This window comes from Pelecanus crispus, chromosome 3, assembly GCF_030463565.1.
Source record: "Pelecanus crispus isolate bPelCri1 chromosome 3, bPelCri1.pri, whole genome shotgun sequence".
Taxonomy (NCBI): Eukaryota; Metazoa; Chordata; class Aves; order Pelecaniformes; family Pelecanidae; genus Pelecanus; species Pelecanus crispus.
Window position 1 is genome coordinate 26,275,911 of NC_134645.1, and position 24,525 is coordinate 26,300,435.

At 44.6% G+C, this 24,525-nt stretch overlaps 1 protein-coding gene across 1 annotated transcript; it reads right to left on the reverse strand.

Moving 5' to 3' along the window:
- Positions 1-6,263: 6,263 nt before the first annotated feature.
- On the reverse strand, positions 6,264-24,371 carry SNX5 (sorting nexin 5). Its single transcript, XM_075706681.1, has 13 exons — positions 24,309-24,371; positions 14,675-14,779; positions 14,057-14,167; positions 13,350-13,471; positions 12,895-13,018; positions 12,182-12,277; positions 11,198-11,303; positions 11,031-11,106; positions 10,152-10,191; positions 9,981-10,067; positions 8,706-8,865; positions 7,864-7,949; positions 6,264-6,821 (listed from the first exon to the last, which is right to left on the reverse strand). Exons 1-13 carry the CDS (start codon positions 24,339-24,341, stop codon positions 6,774-6,776), a joined length of 1,194 nt encoding a protein of 397 aa, XP_075562796.1. The 5' UTR covers positions 24,342-24,371; the 3' UTR covers positions 6,264-6,773.
- Between the last annotated feature and the right edge of the window lie 154 nt (positions 24,372-24,525).

Here is a 24,525-nt window from a genome sequence, read left to right on the forward strand (position 1 = left end):
CACCACCTCCCAGCAAAAGCTGTCTATGCACCTTCCAAAGGATGAGCTTTTTCTAACAAGTAACCATTCCCAGTTCAAAGGTGGTCCCCATCATGCAGACAGACCTGGATTTAGATGGTCCAGGTCTTCTCGCTGCAGGTTTAGAAGTAACAACTGCCACTCTCTCCTGAAACAGAAGCACTTACTGGACCAGTGCTGGTCCAACAGCTGCAAAACACAGCTGAGCTAAGCTAAGCCTCCCCAGCAAGGTCTCCCCTCTCCGTCCCCTTTGAGTCACCCTTGCACAGGCCTGTGTGCTTCTCTGCTCCAGGAACGTAGATTCGGTGCACTGACTTGGCAAAAAGCCTGTCTTCGTTTTGGCCCATCTCGTGCCATTTTAGTGAGTTACATCAGCTTGGCACGAGGCCATGCGAACATCAGGACCAGCCCAAGGGATGCAATAGGAACAAAACAGGAGGGGAAGTGAGGCCGTCCCCTTTCAGCGGCAACAAGCTCATGATGAAACTACATCCATCGCTGTCTCAAATTTAACTAGACAAGTTAACTTTACTAGAACATCTCTGCTAACCTGTTCATTAACCTCTTATGCCTAAAGATGTTTTGTTTAAGCAAGGCCTTCAAGGAGGAGCAGTTCAAGAAAGAGCTGGAAGCCCCCAACTAAATTATATCAAACCTGAGGTGTATTTTTGGGCTGAGCAACAGGTGCAGTCAAAACCTGTGCTGTTTTATAGAGTCAGGTTTTCTTTTTTTTTTCTTTTAAACTCCCCCAGAGAGGGAACAAACAAACTCAATCCAAACTACACCGGACACCATAAAGCAGTACATTGTTTTCAAAGCAGGTAGTAGGCTAGCATTAAACAGGAACCTTAAACTTCTTTTTACCCTTGTTTTATACCAGTGAATCACTTGGGGGCATATTCCCACACAGAATAGGCTTAGGAAAGCTTTTAAGTAACAGCAAAGCAACATTAAACACAAGAAACAGATAGGGAATGAGAATACCTTAAATGATGGGGAAAACTTCTACAGCCTTACCTAAAAGAAGTTAAGGTGCTGCAAGCAGTAAGCGCACACAATCCAGCCACTGTATTCTACCTCTGAGTGCTGACAAGAAGCCAAAGCATCAGCAGAGACGCACTCACAATGCACTTCCACCTGCCTAGGACTCCACCATCCTCTCTTGCAGAAAGTGACCTTGCAATTCCACTGCCAAGTAAAACAGACCCCACAGAAGAGAGCACTCGAAGTCATTTAAACTGACACGTTTCACTACATTGGAGTCGAAGCAGAACAGTCACACTAGCAGTTACCACATCTCCACAGAAGAGCAGTAAACCACAGCCAAGGGACAGCCAAACTAAAATCACAAGCACTCATTTGACCGCTTCCAACAGCAGCGGATCAAGACAGCAAGAACCCTGGAGTGGAATTTGAGATCCACATTAAATTTCTGGCTCTGACAAAAATCGCCTGTGGAACGACAGGCAAGTCACCTTTTCTGCACTCCACCTGAATCCCCTCCCCTGTAAAACAGGCACCGTCCTTGCTTGTCTGTTCAAGTTACAAGGCAGTCCTAGCAGGGATTATTTTTAGCACACAAGCACAAAACCCCAGCCTTCTCATTGGCTTCATAATATAAAAAGTAAGCAAAAAGCAAGGCTGTAGCCCATACCAGAGCTCGGCCACTGGACAGCATTTTGATAGCAAAGGAACCACAATTTTCAGAAAACAGTGAGCTGCAGGTCCAAAGTTGGAACCAGGCAACAATCTGACAGATTAAAATGGATCACCAGTGCCTGTATTCATTCACTGGTGACCAGCGAGCTGCAAACAGACAGATTTCAAATCCATTTCAGATATTCCACCGTCACCAAGCAATGACGCAGGTGTTTAAGAGCGCAAGCTGAAATAACTCATAACTGTGCTCTCAGACATAGCAGCAAGTGCTGGGATAGCAGGAAAGTACTGAAAGCTACATCCAAGAATGGGAACTCTGCAGAGCTCTTTGCTTCACAGCATAAACAAGCGGCTCCTCCCAATCTTTTGCAAGAGACTGCAAGCGCCAGAAACTATTAATACCTGCCAAGAAAACCTTCCCACCTCCATGTTTTGAGAAATTCATATTTGCTGCTATCAGAAGCGTAGCAGAAGGCTACAAAACTGCTAGAGGTCAGGGCCTTGGATCCGAGCTCCCCTACAGAGTGTGCAGTCAAGAAGAAACAGGATGGAATGGAAAGGAGCTGAATAAATTGGGAGCATGTTAAAAAAAAAAATAGTCATGATGAATCTCCAATTAAAACATCAATAATCATCCCAAGATAAGTTAGACTGCAGCTGGATTTTTGCCCCCAGTCAGGCCAGGGCGTTAAGCAGAGTTTCTCAGGCTTGTGAAGCCAGTCACAGCTGCAGAACCACTGTGGGGAACACAGACCCAGCAGCAACAACTAGCATAAAGAGCCCATGCTCACAGCTCTTCCAGGCTTTCTGTATCCCAGAGGCACGGGAACAGTTTTCTGCTTGGTTTACCAGCCTTAGCATCAGTGATGTGTCTTCCTAGAACCACGAGTACTTGCATAAACCAGGGCAAACCAGCTCGCTCTTGGAGTACACTCAACCCTTATTCATTCCCTTTCTATGGCTACAAAACCCTGTTTTATTGCACCACCTGGAATCACAATCTTGTGCAACAGGACACACATATGAGCCTCTCTTACACGACCAGGTTGGCTTCCATCTGCAGTTTTCCAATATCCAGATACTGCCAGCTACCTAAGTACAATTGCCACCTGTTTCACCCACCCCAAAGACGCTCTCATTTAGTACGCCTTACCCGCTGCAAACACCATACCAAGACTGCAGCCTTCCGCATCGAGCTACCCCGCTGCTAGTCTCTCCTGGGTTTGCACTATGATCCAGATCCACTGCTCTGTGCCCATCTTAACTGCTACCTCTGCTCCACTGGAACAGCCAGATACCTGCAGCACCCAAGGACTTGGTTCTAGCCCACCTCGCCTGCACCATCCCAACAGTCGTCATCGCTTCTCTGTAAGCAGAGATGTGCTACTGCTGTCCAAGGACATGAATCACCTCCTTACTCTCTAACGCTGAGCACACAGCTGGATTCCTCAGGATCCATGTTTCTGTTGGGAGGATGAAAAACATCTGCTCCTCCCCCAAAACGGAAAAGAAAAAGCTAGACTCCAAACTTACTATGTGGAGAAGGGAGCACTGTATCCTATAGCACCTTACACAGCCCAGCAGCTGCATGCCAGTAGAAACATTCTCCCTTGGAGGGGGAGTTTCTCTATGCGATCTCCCATAACACGGGCCACAAGCACAGCACCAAGGTACAAGGGGATGCACCTGTGCTACCAGCTGGAGACTTGTACCTGCTCAGCTGCTACTAGGAGAACCCCTAGCCCACTTCAGGCAAGGCAAGCTGCCTTAGCAGAGACCTGCTATTTAAACTCAATCAATCAAGTCAATCCTTGTTTGGGACTCTGCTCTCACCACCCCACCCCACCCCCCCCCAGCCTTTTAAATTAAGTCTCAGCAATTTTAAAAAAACAAAACAAAACCAAACAACTTATTTTCACATTGACAATAACCTGCCTTATCACACTGACTTGCCTGTGCTGATCTTTGTTCAAGGCTTTATAGAAGGCACTGCTACAAGGAAAGTCAGGTCCAGTCATATTACATTAGTTAAAGATAGATTTCTGTCCTTCCTTATGAGCTGACTGCACACATATGCAGCTAATTTCTCTTATATATCAACATATGTCCAGCTGCCAGGTAAGAAACTGAAGTACTTTCCAGTACTTCATTACAGCTCAGTCTGAGGGTAAGCGCCATGCAATTAGTTATCAGCAGCTGTCCCAGCCCGCCACCCACTGGCCTCCAGGAATGTGATCTGCACTGTGACTAGTATTTTCCAAGTCAACACATTTCAGACATTGAAGCTGACTGCAATGCACTCTACTGGCACAGCTGACACAAAACAGCTTCCTTCAGAGCAGTGGTATTGGCAAAGACTGTTTTATAGCTACCATTTCTTGCAGTTACTGTAAAACTACATGTCCTGGTTTCAGCTGGGATAGAGTTAATTTTCTTCCTAGTAGCAGGCATAGTGCTGTGTTTTGGATTTAGTAGGAGAAGAATGCTGATAACACACTGATGTTTTAGTTGTTGCTAAGTACTGCTTATGCTAGTCAAGGACTTTTCAGCTTCCCATGCTCTGCCAGGGGCACAAGAAACTGGGAGGGGGCACAGCCAGGACAGTTGATCCAAACTGACCAAAGGGCTATTCCATACCATGTGACACCATGCTCAGTATATAAACTGGGGGGGGAGGGGGGGGTTGGCCAGGGAACAGCAATCCGATTCTCTCCCCCATCCCATTGGGGCAGGGGGAGCGAGCAAGTGGCTGTGTGGTGCTTAGTTGCTGGCTGGGGCTAAACCACAACACTACAATGTCAGTATAAAGCCATAATTACACCCACTCAAAGTCTTTTGCGTACTTTTAATCTGATCAGATTAATACTTTAATCTGAATCTAGCTATGTCAAGAATTTAGAGTGCAAACATCTCATGGAAAAGCTCTAAATATTAAAAAAAAAAAAAGGGTGTCTCAAAGCTTCAAACACACTGTTACTGGCAGTGCATGAAGCCCACAATAGACTAGACTCCTTCTGGAGTAGGGACACAGCATTGTTTGTCATGTCGATACTAGCTGCAGCCTTTCTCTGGGGAAAATAGGAAAGGCCTTTGAACTGAGTTGAAGTAGCTTAGGATAAACACAGTCAAAGCCCAGCTTCTTCAGACTCAGCCCAAAGGCAGTTAGGGCTGCAAGTCCCTAGCTACCGACTTTGATTCACAAAGACCACCCAGCTACTGAAGCTAGACTCAGAAAGACCCAGCATATAACAGTATTTTACTGTAAAATAGCATAAACAAGATGCTACTTCTCCTATGCCATAGGCAATACGTGCAAAAGGGCATGAAGCAACCATGGCTTCTGAGAGCCACAGCACACTAGGAGGAGCTCGTCCTGGCACAGCTGGCACACCAGCAGAGCCTAGCATGAAGCAGGCAGAAGTGACAGCAAGAGACACAGTGTGCATTTTTAGGAAAAAACAAAGCTTTGCCAGCATGAATTGTCCAGCTTGGGATCACTAGTTACCCCAGCACAAGTGGCTAGGAGTTTATATGACATCTGTCATAGGTGACAGTGATGCTACTTGTCATGTCTCTTCTATATCAGGGCCACATATCCACAGGCAATATACTTATGTGGCTGCTGCTGGAACTGAGCTATTTGGGCAGAAGCTGAGCATGAACTCCAGAAACCTTAACCAACCACAAGTTGAAACTGTTCCTGTCAAACAAAGGTAAAAGGAGACAGAATTCAGACATTTTTCAGCTAGTCTGCTGCAGGACGGTGTGGCTGGTGAGATCTGCACAGTTTTCATGGGGTATCAAAAAGAAAAAGCAATAGGTCACAGAAAAGTAAACTACTGAACAATCCTTAGACACTGCTGCTGAGCTGCCCATTCTCAGAACTTCTCCAGCAGAAGCTGCTTCAGGCAGCCTGCCCAAAGCATAGCCACATAAACTACTTCAGGCATGATTAGAAGTTTAGTCACAAGAAATTAAGCAAGGCTCAGATATGCCTCTTACTCAGAAAGCTGCCTTTAGAAGGGTATGGCTCGCTGACCTATATCCACATATGCCAAATGATACCAAACCTGTAGAAAGATGACCCTGGTGTTTATAGCCCGAGTCGCCTCAGCTATGGTAGCATATGCCCAGTTGGCCATACTAAGTTTAAAGAGGTTTATCTTATAGAAGACTGGCAAGGACTATGCTTCCAGAAGCCCTGAAGTTTTAAACAGCCTCTTGTTGCTAGCAGGAGGTGTAAAGACTGACAAAATATGAAGCACTGTGAAGTAGTCTGAAGGACTCCAAGCCATCTATACATATCAATGCTTTCAAAAGGCTTGGTTTCCTTTGTGTGTCACATATAGGAGGTAAAAGTTTAAGAGAACTACTCAAACATCAACATGACATGAAGTCCCCACATTTCATGTCAACACCCATTCCAAGAACAATCCTACTGAGTCAGATCTTTATCTCTAGTGCTCTGAATTAAAAGCTCCAGGTGATAAGTAATTTATGATAGATCTGTGCCTGAAACCTCAATTTGTCATTTTACATCCCACACAAAGTCTTGCCATACAACAACAGCTTGTTGTATCAGACATCTTTATTTGCTGTATTGCCCAAGTGTACAAATACTGAATGTAGTTATAGAAATTCAAAATATATTGTAGTAGAAATCTGTCTGGGAAGTGGAATGTTAAGGTATTTACTTTACAAAATTACTACACTTCTTATGTAAGTCACTCCCACTTGCAAGTTTAAATATATCGGGGCTATGAAGAGACAGATTACTTTATGATCCTGCAAAAAAGGAGTTCTCAGAAAACATTTTCTGCTAGATGAAGTCAGTCAACAGCAAATGGATTTCTTACATTTGACTCATTTTGAGTTATCAGCCAACAGGATGTTAGCTACATCCAGACAATTCATACACAGTTCGGCTCTCATTCATATCAAGAAAGTCAATGTATCACTATCAACATTATTTAAGTATTAGTCAAACAGAATCTCAGTGACATTTTTTATTTTAAGCTAATGAAGTCAAGCCAATAAGTTGCCCCTGGCCATTGAGTGCAATTGATGCTTTTTTCACATTTTCAGAATAAGGCGCCTTAGTTCTTGAACAAGTCAATACAGCTTTGCAGGAGAGAAACATTGTTCTGGAAAGGAAACAGAATTAGTTTCAGATGAGTATAACTGATAATTTAAATCCTGCCTTCCCCAATGAAGTAGCTTACAAAACAGTAGGTCCATCCCAGGATTTTGTAGCCTGTGACAATGCTAAAGAGCTTATACTTCAAGGACAAGCATTCAAGCAGTAAAGCATCGAAACCAGATCATACAGTCTGCAATCTGCCTCTTCCTGCACGCCTGCAACCATGACTCAGGTTGTGGGAAAGACAGGGGGCAAGAGAGAGTAGTAAGTTTTTGAAGTGGGCCAAACTGAACAGCATTATCAAGCCTTTTATATATCACATTCAAGCTCACCGATGAAGTAGCTACCTGTGATGAAGTCCAGGACTCTCAGGGAGTGGAAAATTAGACTTTCCTCTTCAAAAGAAGCTGAGGATGCAGAGTTACCTCTTCCTGAGGCTGCCTGCTTTGTTCTCTATGCTAAATTAGCAGACCCTGTAATCTGTGTACACTTTCCTGGATTAAGCTAGCAGTACATGGTGTGGTCTCTACAGCCTACTTCAAGCCAGCTCAGTAAAGGTTGGCAGAGGCTGCTACAAAGCCAGTGTCCTCCTTCACTGACAAGCCAAGTGAGAAAGGTTGACAGCTAGATCACAAGGTGCAGGATGTGCTCTCACAGCACTCAGGAACGCTTGAAGCAGCAGCCTCTAGATGCAGGAGAGGTCAAACCCCACAGATGACGCTGCCCCATGGGAAGTTAAATGAGCTGTTGTGTACTACCTGCAAAATTGAGACTGCTCACTTGCAGTGCAATAGGCTGGTGTCCTAGGAGTGACAAGCTGAAAACAGACTTTCTGCGTGGGATAGATAAGACTATCAGCATTTGGTTTTTGTATGCACTACACCTACAGCTTTTCAATTCTTTCCTTCCCTTCTTCAGATGTCAGCTAAAGAGCCCAGAGGTTCTATTTTACACTTCTAGTTTTAAAGGGAACCCAGCAAATCCTCCAAGTTACACAGTACTCACTTCTCTCAAGCTATGCCTGTTAAATTCTGAAAAGAACACACCTTTGCATGTTTTATTTCCAGTTCTGCCATGTCAATTAGGTTTTTGCGGAATGCTGCTATTCTCTTCTGTTTGAAGCTCACCAGTTCTGCAGGGAAGAAAGAACAAGCAAAGATAAGACAGCTGTACAAAGTGTGACTGAAGTTTCAGTAATGCCCCTTATGTTTCCTGAGTTCTGTTGTATAACTCTAGTTACAGTATTTGACCACAAAAAGGTTCAAGAGTTAGTCTTGCTGTTTCTAGCCAGAAGATGCGTTCATCACATGACACTGGCATCTTGGTGAGGAAGCAGACAGCTTGCTAAGATAGAAAGGTTTTGTAGGAAGACAACCAAAATAAAACAGAAGCAAGCCACACAAGCTCTGTGAGAACACCAAACATTTAGAAACCAAGAACATTAAAGGAGTAGCATATGTACCACAAAAGCATGTTTCTTCTGTTTTATGTTGTCCAAAGGCATCTACTACAAACCAGTGGCTGGAACTGAGTCACTCAGCTGTACTGGGACACAGCAAAAGCCTGTTTGCACAGTTCTAATTGAGATAATCAGAAGCCTAAGTAGTTACCTTTAGGTGGAAGTTGAGAACAAGAGTTCAGTCTAGAAAACAAATACTAGGGGACTTATAATTAAGGCTGGTCTAGTACTGACACTGCTTTGCTTCAGACAATCATTCATAAAAATATTTAGCTGCATTAATTTTATGGACATCTATACTGTCCTTGCGACGTCCAGACCACTTGCTTCAGGAGAGCGTTCGGAAGCCTTCAGTAGTTGAAGGTCAGATGGAGACCTGGACTGCATTAAGATCTCCCTTCAGCATAAATGCAGCAAAGGTTGGTTTACCTTGTTTTGCAGATTCTGAAATCTTTTCAAACTTCTGACAACAATCCTGTTGATGTGCCTCAGCCAGCCTGACATCCTTGCTCTTTAGTCTGGCTTTATCTAGAGCTTTGTTCGAGTTTTCATAGTCAACAAGAGCCCTTGTACGTCTGTACAGAAGATCCTGAAAGTAGACAGGAATAGCACAACAAAGCCTTAAGAGGACTACTTCCCAAATTGAGGTTGCAACTACCTTAGCAGGAGGTTTCACTTCTTTCAGCACCAGATTCTGCTTTTTCCAACAAGCTACCTGCTATGCTCTTCGCATAGCAACAGGAGCCTTTCACCATTGCAATACCAAGTATTCAGCACAGCCACTTGTGCCTTAGTCAGGGAAGTCTGATGGCTGCTGTAGGCATCACTTCTTCCCTTAAAGTAGCTTTATCCTTCTGTAAGGTGGGCCTCTCCACTAAGGAGTAACAGCACTTTGAGTTCCCTCAGTCTACTTCCAGTAAGGGAATACACTATCATTTAATTCATTGGAGATCTGACAGTTTGACTGAAGCACTATACTAACCTAGACATGAGAAGCAGTACAGGCCTCAGCGCCAATTCCTTTCTAATCTAGCAGCAGTATACTCTTGATAATAGCAGTACACCACACAGAGGGAGCCTGTAGTGAGTGTTCCAGGGTACGTAACATTAAGAGATATGACACTGAGCGAAGAGACCCATCAGGTTGTACCTAGATACCATTTCTCAGCACAGTCACCCCCTTGCCAAGGCAAGTATTGGTTAGAAAAGAGATGCTGGCAAGGCTTTTGCAATCACATCAGTTTACCAAACCCCTCTTGGAAGTCCAGACTCCAATGGCATTCACATGTTACCACATATTCATGATAAAGTACTGTAGTAGTTGGGAATTACTTCAGGATTTTTAATTAGTCATCATTGGTTTTACTGACCAGTTATGAGTACTCAGGCAGGGGAAGGGTTATAGAATGCTGCTGCAGACTCAAATTCAGTTTGCTCTAACTTACTTATGGAAATCTAAAGAGTTCTTCCTCTCTTGATGCAGAAGAAAAACTGGTTGGAGATCTTAAACAGCCCTTCTGTAAGTGGGCTGGTCTGCAGCTAGCCAATATATACTTTCTATATTCTGCTATGGTTTAGGAGTGCCAGTTTTCTTAAGCAAAAGAATGGCCCACCTTCCCATCTTCTTAAAGCACAAAGAATACCATGAGTGAGACATGATGCCCATAATAAAACTAAGCTTCAAAAAAAGAAAACTGTTCTCACCTTAGCAGCTTCTATATTGAGCATGTAGTATCTCAATAGTTCAGAGAGCTTTAAGTCTTCATCAGATGAAATTCTACTCTCTACCTTCTGCAGAAAAGATCAAATAGTTGGTATGTAACAGCAACATCCGGATTCAGAGATTCTTTCCCTGTCCCCCAAAGCTTCTCTTACCCTGAGTTTCTCAAAGAGCTCAGCAACTTTCAACAGGTACCTAGGGGGAAAAAATTGCATAAGTAAGTTTTAGATACTTCTTAGTCTGAGAAATGCTGGGATCAACTGACAGGAAACCAAAAAGCTGGAGGCTGGAGTTTACTCCTCCATACAGACCCAGACAACAGCTTGAGAAGCACTGTTGTGTAGGCAAAAACCTGGACAAAAGGTTCAATGCAAGAGGTACAGAATCCAGCCTAGCAGACTAGTACGGTTGAGCAGCTGGACACCATTTAAAGTAACAACACTGATCTCTAGATCAGAAAGGTCCTGGAGAATTTCCCCACTGCTTCTCTCCAAGGGGGATGAGCCATCTTGTTTATTCAGCTATACACTCTGTTTTAACAAGGTCTTGGTAAATTGATAGCAAAGTTTAGAGAGGTGGAAGAATTCACCTCAAAAGGTGACTAGGCTTCCATAGCTTAAAAAACCCTACTTATTCTGGAAATTCAAAGGTCCAGGCAGATAATACAGGCATAATGCAAGCTGTGGTTGTATTTAACAGCACATTAGAAAACAGATGCATAACCCTTTCTCCCATATTCTCTGGGAGTTTGTGACCTGAAAAAAATTCAAAGAGACTTCTGTTTAGAAACTTTGATGATCACCACAATTCAGCTCTAGGGCACAACTGGCAAAAGAACAGCTAGTTAAGAGTCAGATGCAATTGATAATTTTAGGTCTGCCGCACCAGGAGCATCAGAGGAAAGAAAGTTTTCAAGCCACTTGCTTGAAATTCAAGACACTCACACCAGCTGTGACTCAATCCCATGGATTTTACAGAAGGAACTTGATATTCCCAGACTCAGAATATGTTTATGAACAGTTAGAATTGCTTACTTTTTGATAACTGTAGGTTCTTCTAATGCCAGGCTGTTCAAGCAAGCTGAAGTATAAATATAGTCATCTGCAACATCTGCAAGAACAAGACAAGGTTTTCAGGCTGAAATCAGCAAGACTGCAAGGTCTTTAGAAAGGTCTTTAGAAAGGTCTTTGAAAAGATTCACTTTTGTGAGATCTTGTCATCTTATCTGCTTTTGCACATGCATCCTTGATTCTGTTGTAGTAGTTTACAAGAAAAGTCTTCTCTTGCTCAAAAAAGTCTTCTACTTCCTGAAAGAGAGTATGACCTGTTAAGTCAGTTACATTACTGCAGCATACAAGCTCTTCCCTATTTTTGTGAAGGGCCACAGAAATAACCATAGCCACCTGAGCATTATGCCCAATCTGTACTGCAGAGTAGAGTTCAAGACAAGACCCTGAGCCAAGAGTGTGACAAACCAAGCTGTTTGGCAAGTTTCTTCTTCATGATGAAGTAAAGATAGGCTTGACACTCAACTACTCAACCCAGCAGATTGTCTGAAGCAACCAGTAAGTTGGTATCAGAGGGCTACCAACTGCTGGAATTTTATTTCGCAGGCCTGCTGCAACACAGTAGCTAAACAGTAAGCTCTTTACAAGCTTGCTTCACATCCGCACCAAACACTATACACGCTGTAATGTTTCATGACACTGTTTAGGACAGCAAGTCTATTACAAAGAGCTACCATGGCAACATGACAGAAGAGCTGAAGCTGGACCAGTTACAGGAGTCTTTGGTATTTGATCTCATCTAGTGCAAGTGGAAACCCATAAATCATGTTTGTTCAGAGCTCCAAAGTAGACAAAAACCACAAGCACATTTGCTGAAGGTGTAATTCCTTTCCCCCCACAAGTATCAGGTGTTAAGGTAACTCTCAGGCATCCACCAGAAACTTTAAATACATACTTAAATTTTTAACAGCCTATAGCTTCCATGTCTTATTTCTTTAGAAGTCAAAATTAATATAGGCTACTCCACCCAGCTTGGGACAGCAGTAACAAGGAAGGTTAGCATTAGTAACTGAGCCTCATGCACATCAAGCCTGAAACAGACATAACTAACTTCCCTGGAGCAGGAAGCAAGAAACAATCAAGATTAGGCTAAGTAAAAGGTAAACCAAATACCTTACCTTGACTCCAGAGAAGAGGACTTCATCAGCACTCTTTACCACACTTTTTAAAAAGCCACCAAGCATCTCTTTTTTGTTTTTCCTCCGAACACTCAGCTGCAACAGAGAGGCCATGACAGCTTTAAAGTCATCCCAAGGAGGTAAAAAGTGACTATTTTGACACTTGCAGTGCTGTAACATCATTTGTATCTAGCATATGACAGAGCAGGCTGATTTCCAAGCTCTCCATAATACCTGTATAAGCTGTACAAAGATGGCTCATGTAACATATGGCTTGACTTGAACTTATTCAAGTATTGCGTGCCAGATTTTTCCCATTCCCAGGAACAGCTCAGTTCCTCCTTACATATCTTGCATCAGCATCCATCACTCATAATTAGGTGTGACAAAACAGGTTAGTACTAACTTTAATACACCTCCATTCTCCCCTTCTAGGACCATGCAACACACAGCACCATACTTGTTCGTAAGATGTCAAGACATACAAAGTTGGCTTCCTAACCAACTTGACTAGGATTAAGAAACACTATGAGATTTATAGCAGAAAAAGGTCTAAAGGTCAGGCTTTCATCCTTTAATCATCTCACAGAAGTACTCAATATCTGCTTGCTGATGATGCACATAGATTTACATAACATTCTGACTGCCCAGAAAAGTGACGGCACTCCTAACATCTTGCCTCACTCAAAGAAGGGATAAAAAAAGCGTCTTACACCCTGGTCATACTCCAGGAAAACATGAAAATTGCGATCTTTGCTGAGCACAGGATGAGAAGAAATCCGCTGAAGGAAGATTTCATGTGATGATACAGTCTTCTTGAAGACAGCGAGGTATTCACTGAAAGGAAAGAACAGACTGAGATCCCCTCTTGTACTGCCTTCTTCAATATACAAAGAACTGCTTTAAGTTTATCCAGTGAAAATATTCAACAGCATGCTTCTGAAATAGCTAGCTAGTGATACAGAAGCTATTTTCAATCCCTTTAGCTAGGAAGTTTTCCAATTTGGGAGAAACTTTTGGCAATACCCCAGCTGCAGTATTTTCAAGATTATGCAGCAGCAGACACCCATCAAAACAGTCACACTCAAGATCAGTTACCACCAAATCAGTTGCTCTCCCAGGAGGCTTCTCTAAGTGCAGCATTTGGCAGTAGACTCATTCTACTTACGCTTCTAGCTCTTGCTTCATTTTGGCAAACTCTTCTTTTGTCATAGACACTTCTCCTTCCCCTAGCTTCTGCATCTTCTCTCTGGGACCATCAAAGTCAGGCTTTGAAGGTGCTGGAGGTATCTAGCCAAGGAACTGGTTAGTGATAGATGCTAACAAAGTTTTCCAAAATCACTTCTAGTCTTCTCCGGAAAGAGGTCCTTTTGCCTGGTCATGGCAAGCCAGCAAGGCTCTGCACACAGGAATTCTAGAGGCAGGTTGATGACTAGGGCCCTGTTTGCCCCTCCCAGCTCTGTGCTACCCCTGCCCCAGGAGGGAAACCAACCAAGAAGAACAGCCTCTATAATCCACCCCATAGCCAGCCATCTTCTGTGGCCCACAGGGCTTCCTAAAGAATCATGACAGAAAAGAAAGACTACATTTAGTAGAGTATTTCACTATATTGTCTTCAGTCAGATATTAATACCACAATAGAGTTGGGAACTCTCAGAGCATTGAGCTTTTTTTGCTGCTTCAAGCTATATGGAAAGTTAACATGGAGCCATACCACTCAAGTTGTTTAGGAATTAAGGCAAAAGGAAGCATAGGGAATACCAGAGTCTTGAAACACTAGTATGATTGGTAAAGCAGACTTCATGCCCTTACTAGCATGCACGTTAAATCACTATAGTCTTTTACTTAGAATTACATTTTTTAGGAAGTACTTACAATGAGTCCTGCATACTCTTCAGTTTCAGTGAGCGTATCATGCAGCCACACAAAGTCTTCATGCTGCCTTGTAACTGAAAACTCAGGGCTTTGAAAAGCTGGCAGGGTAGTCTGGAAGAGAAGATATAGAAGCCCTACTGTTTTGTAAATTAGTGCTTTTAGAAACAGTTCTGCTCATTTCCAAAGGAAGCTGTTTTGCCTAGTACGAGCCTCGCCTACTCCCTTTTAGCTGAGCTGGCACTCGTTCGAGAGCCTTACTACTAAGGAGACTTATTTAAAGAAAAGGCACTGTTGTGGCACAGCATTAATGCAGTTTATTTTGTGAAGTTTCACAGTAGCTGATTTCCCCACCCTGACCCCCCCAGCCTTCTGGTGTCAAGCTAGGATTCCTCAGCAAAGCCAATCTAGTGTATCAGCTACCTTGTCTCTAGAGTGCTCAAGTCTTAGTAAATCTGAAGCGTCTGCACATATATACCCTCAGGCCACCTTTAAGTGGAGAAGCTCCATCTAATTAGATTTCCTTCATTGCCAAGCCCATCTTTACAGGTATGTGTATTGCAAACACACAGATTACTTGCATAACATTTATGAAGACCACTTTCTACTCCACGATCTTACCTTAGTATGCACAGTGAACTTCACTCTATCCTTTTCACTTAGGGCATCAGGTATATCAATTTGGAGAGAGGGATCAACATTCAGGTCTACAGATACAGACCTCAGCTGCAACAGAATTCACAGTATAAGCCTTGGTCAAGCATCAAGTAAGTTTAGCAAAGCTAGACTGGTCATCAGCTGTCAACAAGAACCACACTGCACTAAACCACTGCCTCCAGGAACAGCACATATGGACAAGCATGACTGCCTTGACTCTTACCTGCACATCACTGTGACAAGCCTTCCCTTCCAAACACAGGAAAGGAAAAAGGCTTGTTAGCTTAAAGTCTGAAGAACCAATTGCTAGAGTTCACACTACAGGTATTATTTGGGAAGTCTTCTCTCAAAAGACACATCCTCCTTCCAGTATTTCTCCAGCTCATTTACTTGGAGCATACTAAACCAAAGCCTATTATGCCATTTAGAAAATAGCAACAACCCTAGTAGTTCTGTCTTCATTATCCTGTGCTTCCACAATATGTGGCAGAACAGCTGACCTTGGGGAAGAATGAGGCATGAAACCTCTTTAGGCTCCCGTAAAGTCTAAGAGCCAACTGTTTGCCAGAAGCAGGACCAAAACCCAAGAACACTGTGGCACTAACTGCACCTGTTTAATCTTATTTTCAGGATACCTGGCATCATGTTATTTATTGCTGCTAGAATGCACATTTGCTGTTAAAGAAAGCCCCAGTAAGCTGGTACAAGAACTAGCCTCAAGGATATCTGAACTTTGCTTTACAAAAAGCTATTTATTGCTTGTAACTGCAAGTCTCTTCATCTCCTAAATCCAGGTCTTGTCTTATGCTTTCTACACAGAGCTTTGTGTCTGGCAACTTTTTAATGCTATTTGTTGCCACTTAAAGCAGCCTGGAAGAGGCTTCTGAGCATGCTATGTGAGAAGCCCTTTACAGGAGATCTCGGGCATACCAGGTTCAATAAAGACCACAGTTGCCTTCCCAGTGCTTCAGACAGGCCTTAAACAGAGCCAGTATCTTCCTTTGGGGATGACTTCATTCTAACAGTCTACACCCAGAATACAACTTCAACCATACTTAAACTTTTCCAGAGCAGTGACATAGACTTCTCAGTTGAAGATGCTCTAGGTCATAGTCCTACTGAAATTCCTTACAAGAACAGCACTTTCTGACTCAGAACAGACGAGACCTTGATGATCAGCATGCCACCCTGTTTGGGAAGCCAGGGAAGTGGCTAGGCTGCATACATAAGCATTAAGATTCAGCATAGCCACCAGCCCATGTATCCCTCTGGTTTACAATTTGAACTTCCTTTATCAAGTTGTACTTCACTGCTTGTACCCAACCATTCAAGACAAATGGCTTCAATTCCCTGCAGGACCTCAGAAGCAAGCAAAAAAGTTTAGGCATATCTAGCATAGATTACCAAGATTAATGCATACATCCAGTTCTTGCATTACATAGAATCACATATTTAGATACCAAGGAATTGACTTTTACAAGTATTAGACACTACTGATCAACGGCTTCAGTCATCTGTATTCCAGAAGCATGCAGGAACCTATCATATTATGGTGGTTCCTGTGCTATGAAATCCATCTTCTAAGAGGCCCTCCCTTCAGTGCTGCAGCCAAACAAATCATTCTTATTTTCTGCATAAGGGAGAAACCGCCAGAGACCAAGGTCACAACACAGGAAGTTTGCTGAAGAGTGACTATCAGAGCAAGGCTGAATCCCAAGGTTATCCTTTACAGAGATAATTCTGAATGCCTTCCCAAGAAAGCAAGCCAGAGAACTGGGCCACGACTGACGTTTCTCCACCCTGCAGCATATTAGTGCACAGACCCCACCAGCCAGGAGCTTACCCCGACCACCTGCTAAGCACAAGAAGTTTCAGCACCAAAGCCCACAAGCAAACAGTGCCAGACAGCATCTGAGCAATTCTGTCATATCACAGATAGCTTGAATGCTGCCTTAAGCTTCTGTAAAGCTGTGTAAGAACTGTTGAGAGGTTGCCCTTTAAAAGGTAAAGCTTTGCTTTCAAAAGCTTTGGAAACTCCCTCCCCCCTAGTCTGGCCATCTGTGTACTGCAGCCCAGATCTGGTAGATGACAAGTCTTTCTGGCTGCCTGCAGAGGACACAGCTTTCAGGCCAGCATGCATTTGCCTCCATCCAGCCTGCCCCTGTCCAGACTCCCACTACCACTGATGGTTATGCTATCATCTACAATCACACTCTCACACAAGTGAGGGATACCCCAGCCACTGTACCCTCATCCTTCCAGCCACACTAAAAAGACTTCTACCCGCTGCATACTAGCTGTCAGCTACAATTATAAGGAGGTAGGTAATAGATACACCTTTTTAAGCCTTATGACCACAGAAAGACTTGCATGCAGCACACTGAGTTTTGCATTCTGACTTCTGTAGGACAGACGGCTTTTATCCCATTCTGGTATTGCCTTGGCAGCAAGCAAGGACATTAAGCTTACAGAGCATGCCTTGGAACACAGCTCTTAACAGCCCCAGCACTGCTCACATGCAAATGGACACAGCGGGACTTCAACAGGACAGTTGCTTCTCTCCAGACACCTTATGGGACAGATTATTATATCCCCCCTCCAGGCACATGATTCTGGGACTTGCTTGAAGGCACAGAGCAAACAGCACAAAGGTGCACGGTTCAGAGGTCACTGACACTGGTTTAGGCAGAAGCTGCCCCATTCAAGCACTAGAGGAAGGTTAAGTAGAAGTCCACCATTCAGACATTAGTTTCACTGGGACCACAGCTCACTGTCTGTTGCCAACTGAATGAAAGGCAAGTTGGTCTGTGTTTCCCAGCCAGATATTACTAGCAGCCAAAGCAGTGAGATGCAAGCCCCAGTGTTTCGCATCCTGCTTACTTATCTTTACTGTCCAAACAGGATCAGCAGTGCTAACATGAACTGCTGAGTCTGGAAAGTATGATAAGCCAAAGGAAACTGCTTCCTCTCAGCTAAACTAAGGAAAGGATTATACAAATCAGCCAGTCCTGAATTCATGAGCTTTCTTAAGTGTTGTGGAGAAAGTAACCTGTGATTAGCTACTGTCCATGCAGCCCTCCGTGCCTAGTAGGTGCCAGCACAAGAGATAGGCAGGTATGGACACAAGATGGTACTGCTTAATCAGATTAAAGCAGTTCACATCACAGGTGTTTCTCCCCTGCACTAGCACCATAAACTGCAGAGGCAATGGGGCAAGAACACATAACCTACAGCTTCAAACCCCAGGAATGCTACTGCAGGAGAGTTTATTGCCCCAGCAGGGTCTTACATACACAGAAGCCAACTGGAAGTCAGCAGCAGTGCTCAGCTGTGTACTCCAGAGCAGTATGTACTATACATAGGGCCCAAAGTGCAAGACCAGCCCAGAAACAGGATAAAAAGTCAAGAACACCCCTATATACAGTGGTGGGATTCTGCCCCTCAGGACTACATGAACCCATTTGCTAAAAAAAATCTTGTACCTCTTCTACCCTAAACATCTGCTGTAAGTGTACATGATCCAGCCATACTTAAAGGCCACTGATGGCTCAAACATCAAGCATATCACTGTTTGAAGACAGCACAGGATTATCACCTCTACCCTTCAGGAATCTGGTCTTCAGTGAAGAACCTGGAGCCATCTAAAACAGAGCACTATAAAACCACTGGTCTACTCTAGTCCTGTGAAGGTCACCGTGGGCTCCTAACTCCAGGCCAGAGACCTTTAGGATTACACAATCACAGCAGCAAGGCTCAGGCTACAAAGAGAGCATTCACATTGTCTGACTTCAGGAGGACAGCGTGCTTTGTTTCCCTAGAGAAATGCTGCCCCAGCACTTTCTGCAATGAACTGGAAGCAAGAAGGCCCCCTCTCGTTACCACAGCTCTATAAGGCATTAACCCAGTGCACCTAGAGCAGCTGTTCCACACCAACCTTTGATCAACACAAGCACCTGCTCCTGTAGCATTAGCAGCTCATCATTTAAGACCTTTCATTCCACCACCACTCCTACACCCATCCTACAAGCAGGAATGAGGACCAACTTGCTTATAGTCACATGAATGCTGTGCAGAGCAGAGGAATTAAACTTTCAACTCCAGGCCCCAGGTTTGTTCCTTTATCACAGCAGGCACCCAACCCAAGACCTTCCCAGAAAACTACTCTTGTCTTAGCTCTCTGGCCTGCCATGCCTAGCAGCTCCTTTGTATCTGGAGGCATTTCTCTGCTAGGACATCATTGCTTCCTCCCTGCACTCAAGGTAGTGGGCAAGAGAACTGAAGTTTCCCCTATCCCAGTTACCAGAAACTGGTCTGTCCCCCAACACCCTCAGGGCAGGCAGGGGGAGTAGGGGAGGGGAATATAATCCAAGCTCAGCAGCTGGTGAGAGATTATTCCTTACTTGCAGCACATTCCTGAAGAGGTACAGAGGATGGTGACTCCTGGAGCAGCACAGTGGGGAAACAGCTGGGTTGGGCTGCAAACCGAAACACTGACCCAAACCCAGCACAGTACCCTTACTTTCACCTCTCATTTCCCTTTCTCAGAAACAGCTTAGAGGCTTCTGGTTTGCAATGACCACAAGAACTGTTACAGCTGCTCTGATGCCTTCCACTTCTAGGCTCATGCCTCTTTAGTGACTTGTATTGGGATGCCCAGGGGTTCTTGAGAATTCAAGAAAAACTTTTGCCTATTCAGTAAAGATACTGTCAACCACAACTGTCTGACCTGGAAATTAGAACAGGACATCAAGCAGAGCCCTCTAGAATAACAGTCAGTCATCATATTGATTAATGTTTCTAACTTTAGGACCAGAAGACTAAAAATAGCTATTATGATACTAATTAGGGCAGTATGACAGTCACCCAATCTGGAAGCCCAAGAGAGAGACAGAGCATTACTCTGACCAATCCAGGTAGGGTTTTACAGCACTGGCTTTTTCCTATTGCTTAGAGATGTTACAAAAAAAAAAAACCACCACAAAGAAAAGAGCTGGATCATTTAAATATAATCCAGTGATGACCATCAGCTACCCAGGCTGACAGACCTAAGTTTCTGATCAGACCTCACCCAATGCAAACACATCTTCATGTTTGCAAGCATCCAGCAGAAGGCAATTCCCTCAGCCACTGAAGCCGCTTAGTTCTGTTGAGTGGCCTGAACTGCTGCTTTTAAAAATTACACCCTTTGCAGTTTTTGCATCAGTTCTAGATGACTCAATGTTACTTCTGCATTCTAACAAAAGAATCTGCCAGTGCAAGCAACTGTGTACAACATCCAATTGCTAGCAAAGTAAGAATCCACATTTATTCTCAAAGTCAGACTAATCCAGGGGTTTTATGCATAGCCAGGCTCCCAGAAGGAGCAAGGAACCCTTCCACAAGGGTTTACATGTCAGAGCTTTCTGCTTATTGTCAGCTACCTTACAAAAAAACCCCTCTCCTCTTACTGATCACCTCCCTGCTCTCATTCAAGCAACAGCCACAAACAAGACTTCAGCAGTAATTACATCTGCCACTACCCAGCATCCATTACTTTTTACAGAGTAGTCTTTCTAATTAAACCAGTTTAAGTGCTCTCCAGAGAGCACTAAAAGATCATGATTTTTTCTGGCAGTTTATACAGAGTCCTCAGTTCCAGAGGGCCTTGTTTCAACACCCAGGAGTTAACCAGCAGACTTCCAGAGTATCTGGCCAGCAGATATTAGTGGCATTAGTCGGTGGAACTACATTTCAGTCATATTCAGCACAAGTAGCTTAAGTTTCCCTTTAATCAAGATACCAAAAATATGTCTGAAAGTACACTACACGCATGCAGCAGTAAGGAGCCAACACAGTAGATGTGAAGCTTTGATTTTGCAGCCTCTGTGACAGTCTTGCTGTTAGTTCTCTGACATTCAGCTGAAACAGTCCTGAAGTAGTCCGAGTTACATATAACCAGGAAAATTAAAACAGTCTTCTTGCATTCAGTCTTCATGTTGCTACTTAAACTATAGAAAATGCTTTCCCAAATTTGTGACTTTGGACTGTAGAACTCCAGTGATGCAATGGCTTAATTATTTTGCTTAAAACAAAGATAGAGGGAATAACAGCTCAGTTTAGTCACATTGAAACAGCATTCCTCACCAAGTGCAGTGCTTGCCAAGTAAGCAGAAGGCAGCCTCTATAGCCAGAGCACCTGTTGCCACTGGCTGTGCAATAAGCTGGCCTGATCACTTAGCTCTCCTGTCAGAGGGATCTCTGCAGAAACCAAGCGGTCACACACCTCCTTGCAGAGGGAGGGAGCTGTGGAAAGGACACTATCAACATTCCAGGTTCCCATATTCTGAGCAAAAGCCTCTCTAGCTCACCTTGCTCCACCTAACCCACTGCTTCCTCAGGTCAAGGGGTCAAGCAACAGCTTTGGCAGTGCAGGTCAAATCCACCCTGCTGCAGCAGTCTGCCTACAGAGCACAGCCTATGGCTAAGCACTTTCAGCCTATATGCCATCTGTAACATGAAGCATGCCCAGCTACAATAGAAATTATGCAACAGAAGCAAACTCCTAAGCCATAGTCAGCATCTACAAGAATGTTTTGCTGACCTCCTGTAGCAGGGCCAGAGCTGCCGGTAGGGAGTCTCGGCAATACAGCCTCACCATGCTCTCTTCACCTCCTATGGATTTGAAATTGTCATTAGCCCAAACTGCTAGGCCAGCTTCTTGGAGGCTATGTGTCCTTGACAGTACATTATCCTTATCCAGTAGCCCTCAACTCACTAGCAATTTATCTCCCTACTTGCTTTTGGGCCCAGCAGCACACAGAAGCTGTTTCCTTGCAAAGCATAAGCAGGATCTAGTAGGCCCTCATTCTTTCCAGAGCATGTAGCAGAAGTTGTCAAGCACCAAGAACCACTGTTCAGGAGCGCTAACAGCAAGTCCCAGGTGTCCTGGTTTCAGCTGGGATAGAGTTAATTTTCCTCCTAGTAGCAGGCATAGTGCTGTGTTTTGGATTTAGTAGGAGAAGAATGTTGATAACACACTGACATTTTAGTTGTTGCTACGTAGTGCTTACTCTAGCCAAGGACTTTTTCAGCTTCCCATGCTCTGCCAGGTGCACAAGAAACTGGGAGGGGGCACAGCCAAGACAGTTGATCCAAACTGGCCAGAGAAGTATTCTATACCATATGACATCACGCTCAGTATATAAACTGGGGGGAATTGGCTGGGAGGCTGCAATTGCTGCTTAGGAACTGGCTGGGTATTGGTCAGCAGTTGGTGAGCAAATTGCATTGTGTATCACTCACACTTTTATATAATATACACTTTTGTATATTATTTTCCCCTCCTTTTCTGTCCTATTAGACTGTCTTGATCTCAACCCACAAGTTTCACTTCCCTCCCCCCCACCCCCCCAATCCTCTCCCCCATCCCATTGGGGAAGGGGGGAGTAAGCTAAAGCTGTGTGGTGTTTAGCTACCTACTGGTTTAAACCGCAACACCAGGCTATGACATACCATTTTGTCTTCCACTGACTGTTCTGAGAAAGAGGGGCTACAATACTCACTCTCAGGATTTTGATCTGGAACAGTTTAACTGCAGACTGGAGCCTCTAAGATACTATCAAGCCACTGACACTCAGAAATACCAGGGTATTTGCACAAGCTTAGCTTGGCAGTCCCACTACTCACTTCAATTTCTGAAGTGCCTTTTCCTCCCCATGACACATTACACCATCTTTCCCACTGCACTTCCAATCACCCTTATCCCGCCCTCCGTTCCTCTTCCTACATATCCTGATCCCCTCCTGCTTTGCCACCTCAGGATCAGTTTTTAGTTTATACTTACCAGTGATTACTATTCAAGGGTAATACCTAATGAAGTTTCCTTTATAGGCATAGGCTTTATCTACTGGCCACACACCAGTTCCATGTTGCTGTTTCCTCATCTAAACAGGAACAGACAAGATACAAATACTCCTATCTTCTTCCCTGCTGCTAGAATCCCAAGACAGCCTTACTACCCTAAAACAAGCTAGTTAATCTTTGTCCATTTAGCATTAGAGTTTAAACCTACTTCAGCCCTCACTATGGGAACATTTTCCCCTCCCCCAATATTCCTGTCTGCTAAGTTAGAAAGGGCACATGAACACTCAAAGTTACCAAATGCTGCAAGAGAGTTGATATTTCACTTTCCCCTTCCCCTCCACCCATCACCTGCAGGTCCTGCAAGCCTATAAAGACTTTCACTCAGTATTCTCAAATGGCAGATACTTTAATACTGATACCCGTTTCACACGCAGCAGAAGAATGTTAAAGCACTGGCTAGTTCACAGCTCAAAGCAAATAACTAGAAAACAGTTGTTCAACAAACTTTTACCTGTTCTACTGGATCAAGATTGTTTTAAAAGATTCATATGCAAGAGAAGCAGATGAAAGGAAGTTATCTAAAAACAGTTATTCAAAACAGGTGTATTTCTAGCCCTCAGGTCAGCTAATATACATCTCCCAAAAAGCTGGAGAAAACACAGAGCAAACAGACTTAAGCACCCTTAACAGCTTAAAACACAAGTCATCTTCCTGCAAGCGAGTTAAACTTAGTCACAATGCAAGACTACATTCAGATGCAACAGTATGAAAGTCAAATAGGCAGCTTGCAAACAGTTACAGGGCTGTCTTACCTTCTATTTAAGGTGTGTTGGGGGTAGCTATTAAACGAGATAGACTAGGTAGATTAAGCCAGGCAGCTTGTCCAGTATACTAAATAATTCCAAGCACTGTCTACATAGACACAAATTAATTCACAAAGTTCCTGGTTTAGCATTTAACTTGCATTTCCTCTGAGAAGTTGAGAGTCTTAACATTGGGTAAGATCCCATGCTCGCTCAAAGACAAGACATAAGCCTCTTTGGCACTTAAAGCTTCAACACTGCTACAGAGAAAGGAAAACTAAGCCAGCTACCAGTGTGACAACCGAAGGAAAGAGGTACCACAGCTGAAGTGACAGCTGACAGCCTAGTTAACATAGGCCACACAACCAGGAAGGCTGGTCACAGACACACAAGGCAGCTGACCCACTGAGGAAGAGCAAGTTTAAACGCTTCTAGCAGAAGCGCCTACAGCACCTCATCGCTAGCGCCCAGCCACAGGTCCTGACGAGCAGGTCCAGCTCCTGCAGCTCCAAGGCCGTGCTTGTCACCTTGCTCCCACCACAAGCCAGGCGCTCGGCTCACAGCCGGCACTGCCTTGAGGCAGCTGCAGAGCCCTCCCCTTCTCCTCCTTCCCACCCTGTTTTTTTCTTCCTTCTTCCCCCCCCCCCCCCCTTCATCTTTCTCTAGGCACCTCTTCCTTCAGGGGCAGCTGCACCCTGATCACCCGCCCTCAAAGAACCTCGGGTGCAAGGAGCAAGCAGCGCAAGCACTAAGAAACCTAACAATCGGCGTACAAATCCTAAAACGAACAAAAATAAAAACCTGTCACTGCCCCGGTGCTGCCGGGGTGGGGAGAGAGGGCGGGGAGCTCCCTCACACCCCGCGGGGCCAGCCCGGCGCTGAGCGCGGCCCTCAGCCCGGCGGGGCGGGGCACGGCGGCAGCCCCGCAGCCGGACCCGAGCCGCTGCCCTCACCTTGCTCTGCGCGTCCTCCCGGAGCAAAGCCATATCGCTCAAGCACAGCAAGCGGCTCACCGCCCTCCCTACCACCGCCGCCGCCGCCGCCGCCGCCTCATATAGCCCGGGGCGGAGCCGCGGCCGCCTCACGCCGCCAACGACACACCCCCGCCCTACCGGCGGCCCCCGCGCGGGCCCGGCGCCCGCCCCCTCGGGGAGGAGGCCATCTTGGGTG

Excerpts from the sequence above, each read along its gene's own strand:
- SNX5 (XM_075706681.1), bottom strand. The coding sequence starts at position 24,341 with ATGGCTTTGCTCCGGGAGGACGCGCAGAGCAAG. Across the intron at positions 14,780-24,308 it reads GGGAGGACGCGCAGAGCAAG|CTGAGGTCTGTATCTGTAGA; the intron begins GTGAGGGCAGCG and ends ATTCTGTTGCAG. Across the intron at positions 7,950-8,705 it reads TTCAGAATCTGCAAAACAAG|AACTGGTGAGCTTCAAACAG; the intron begins GTAAACCAACCT and ends TCTTCCCTGCAG.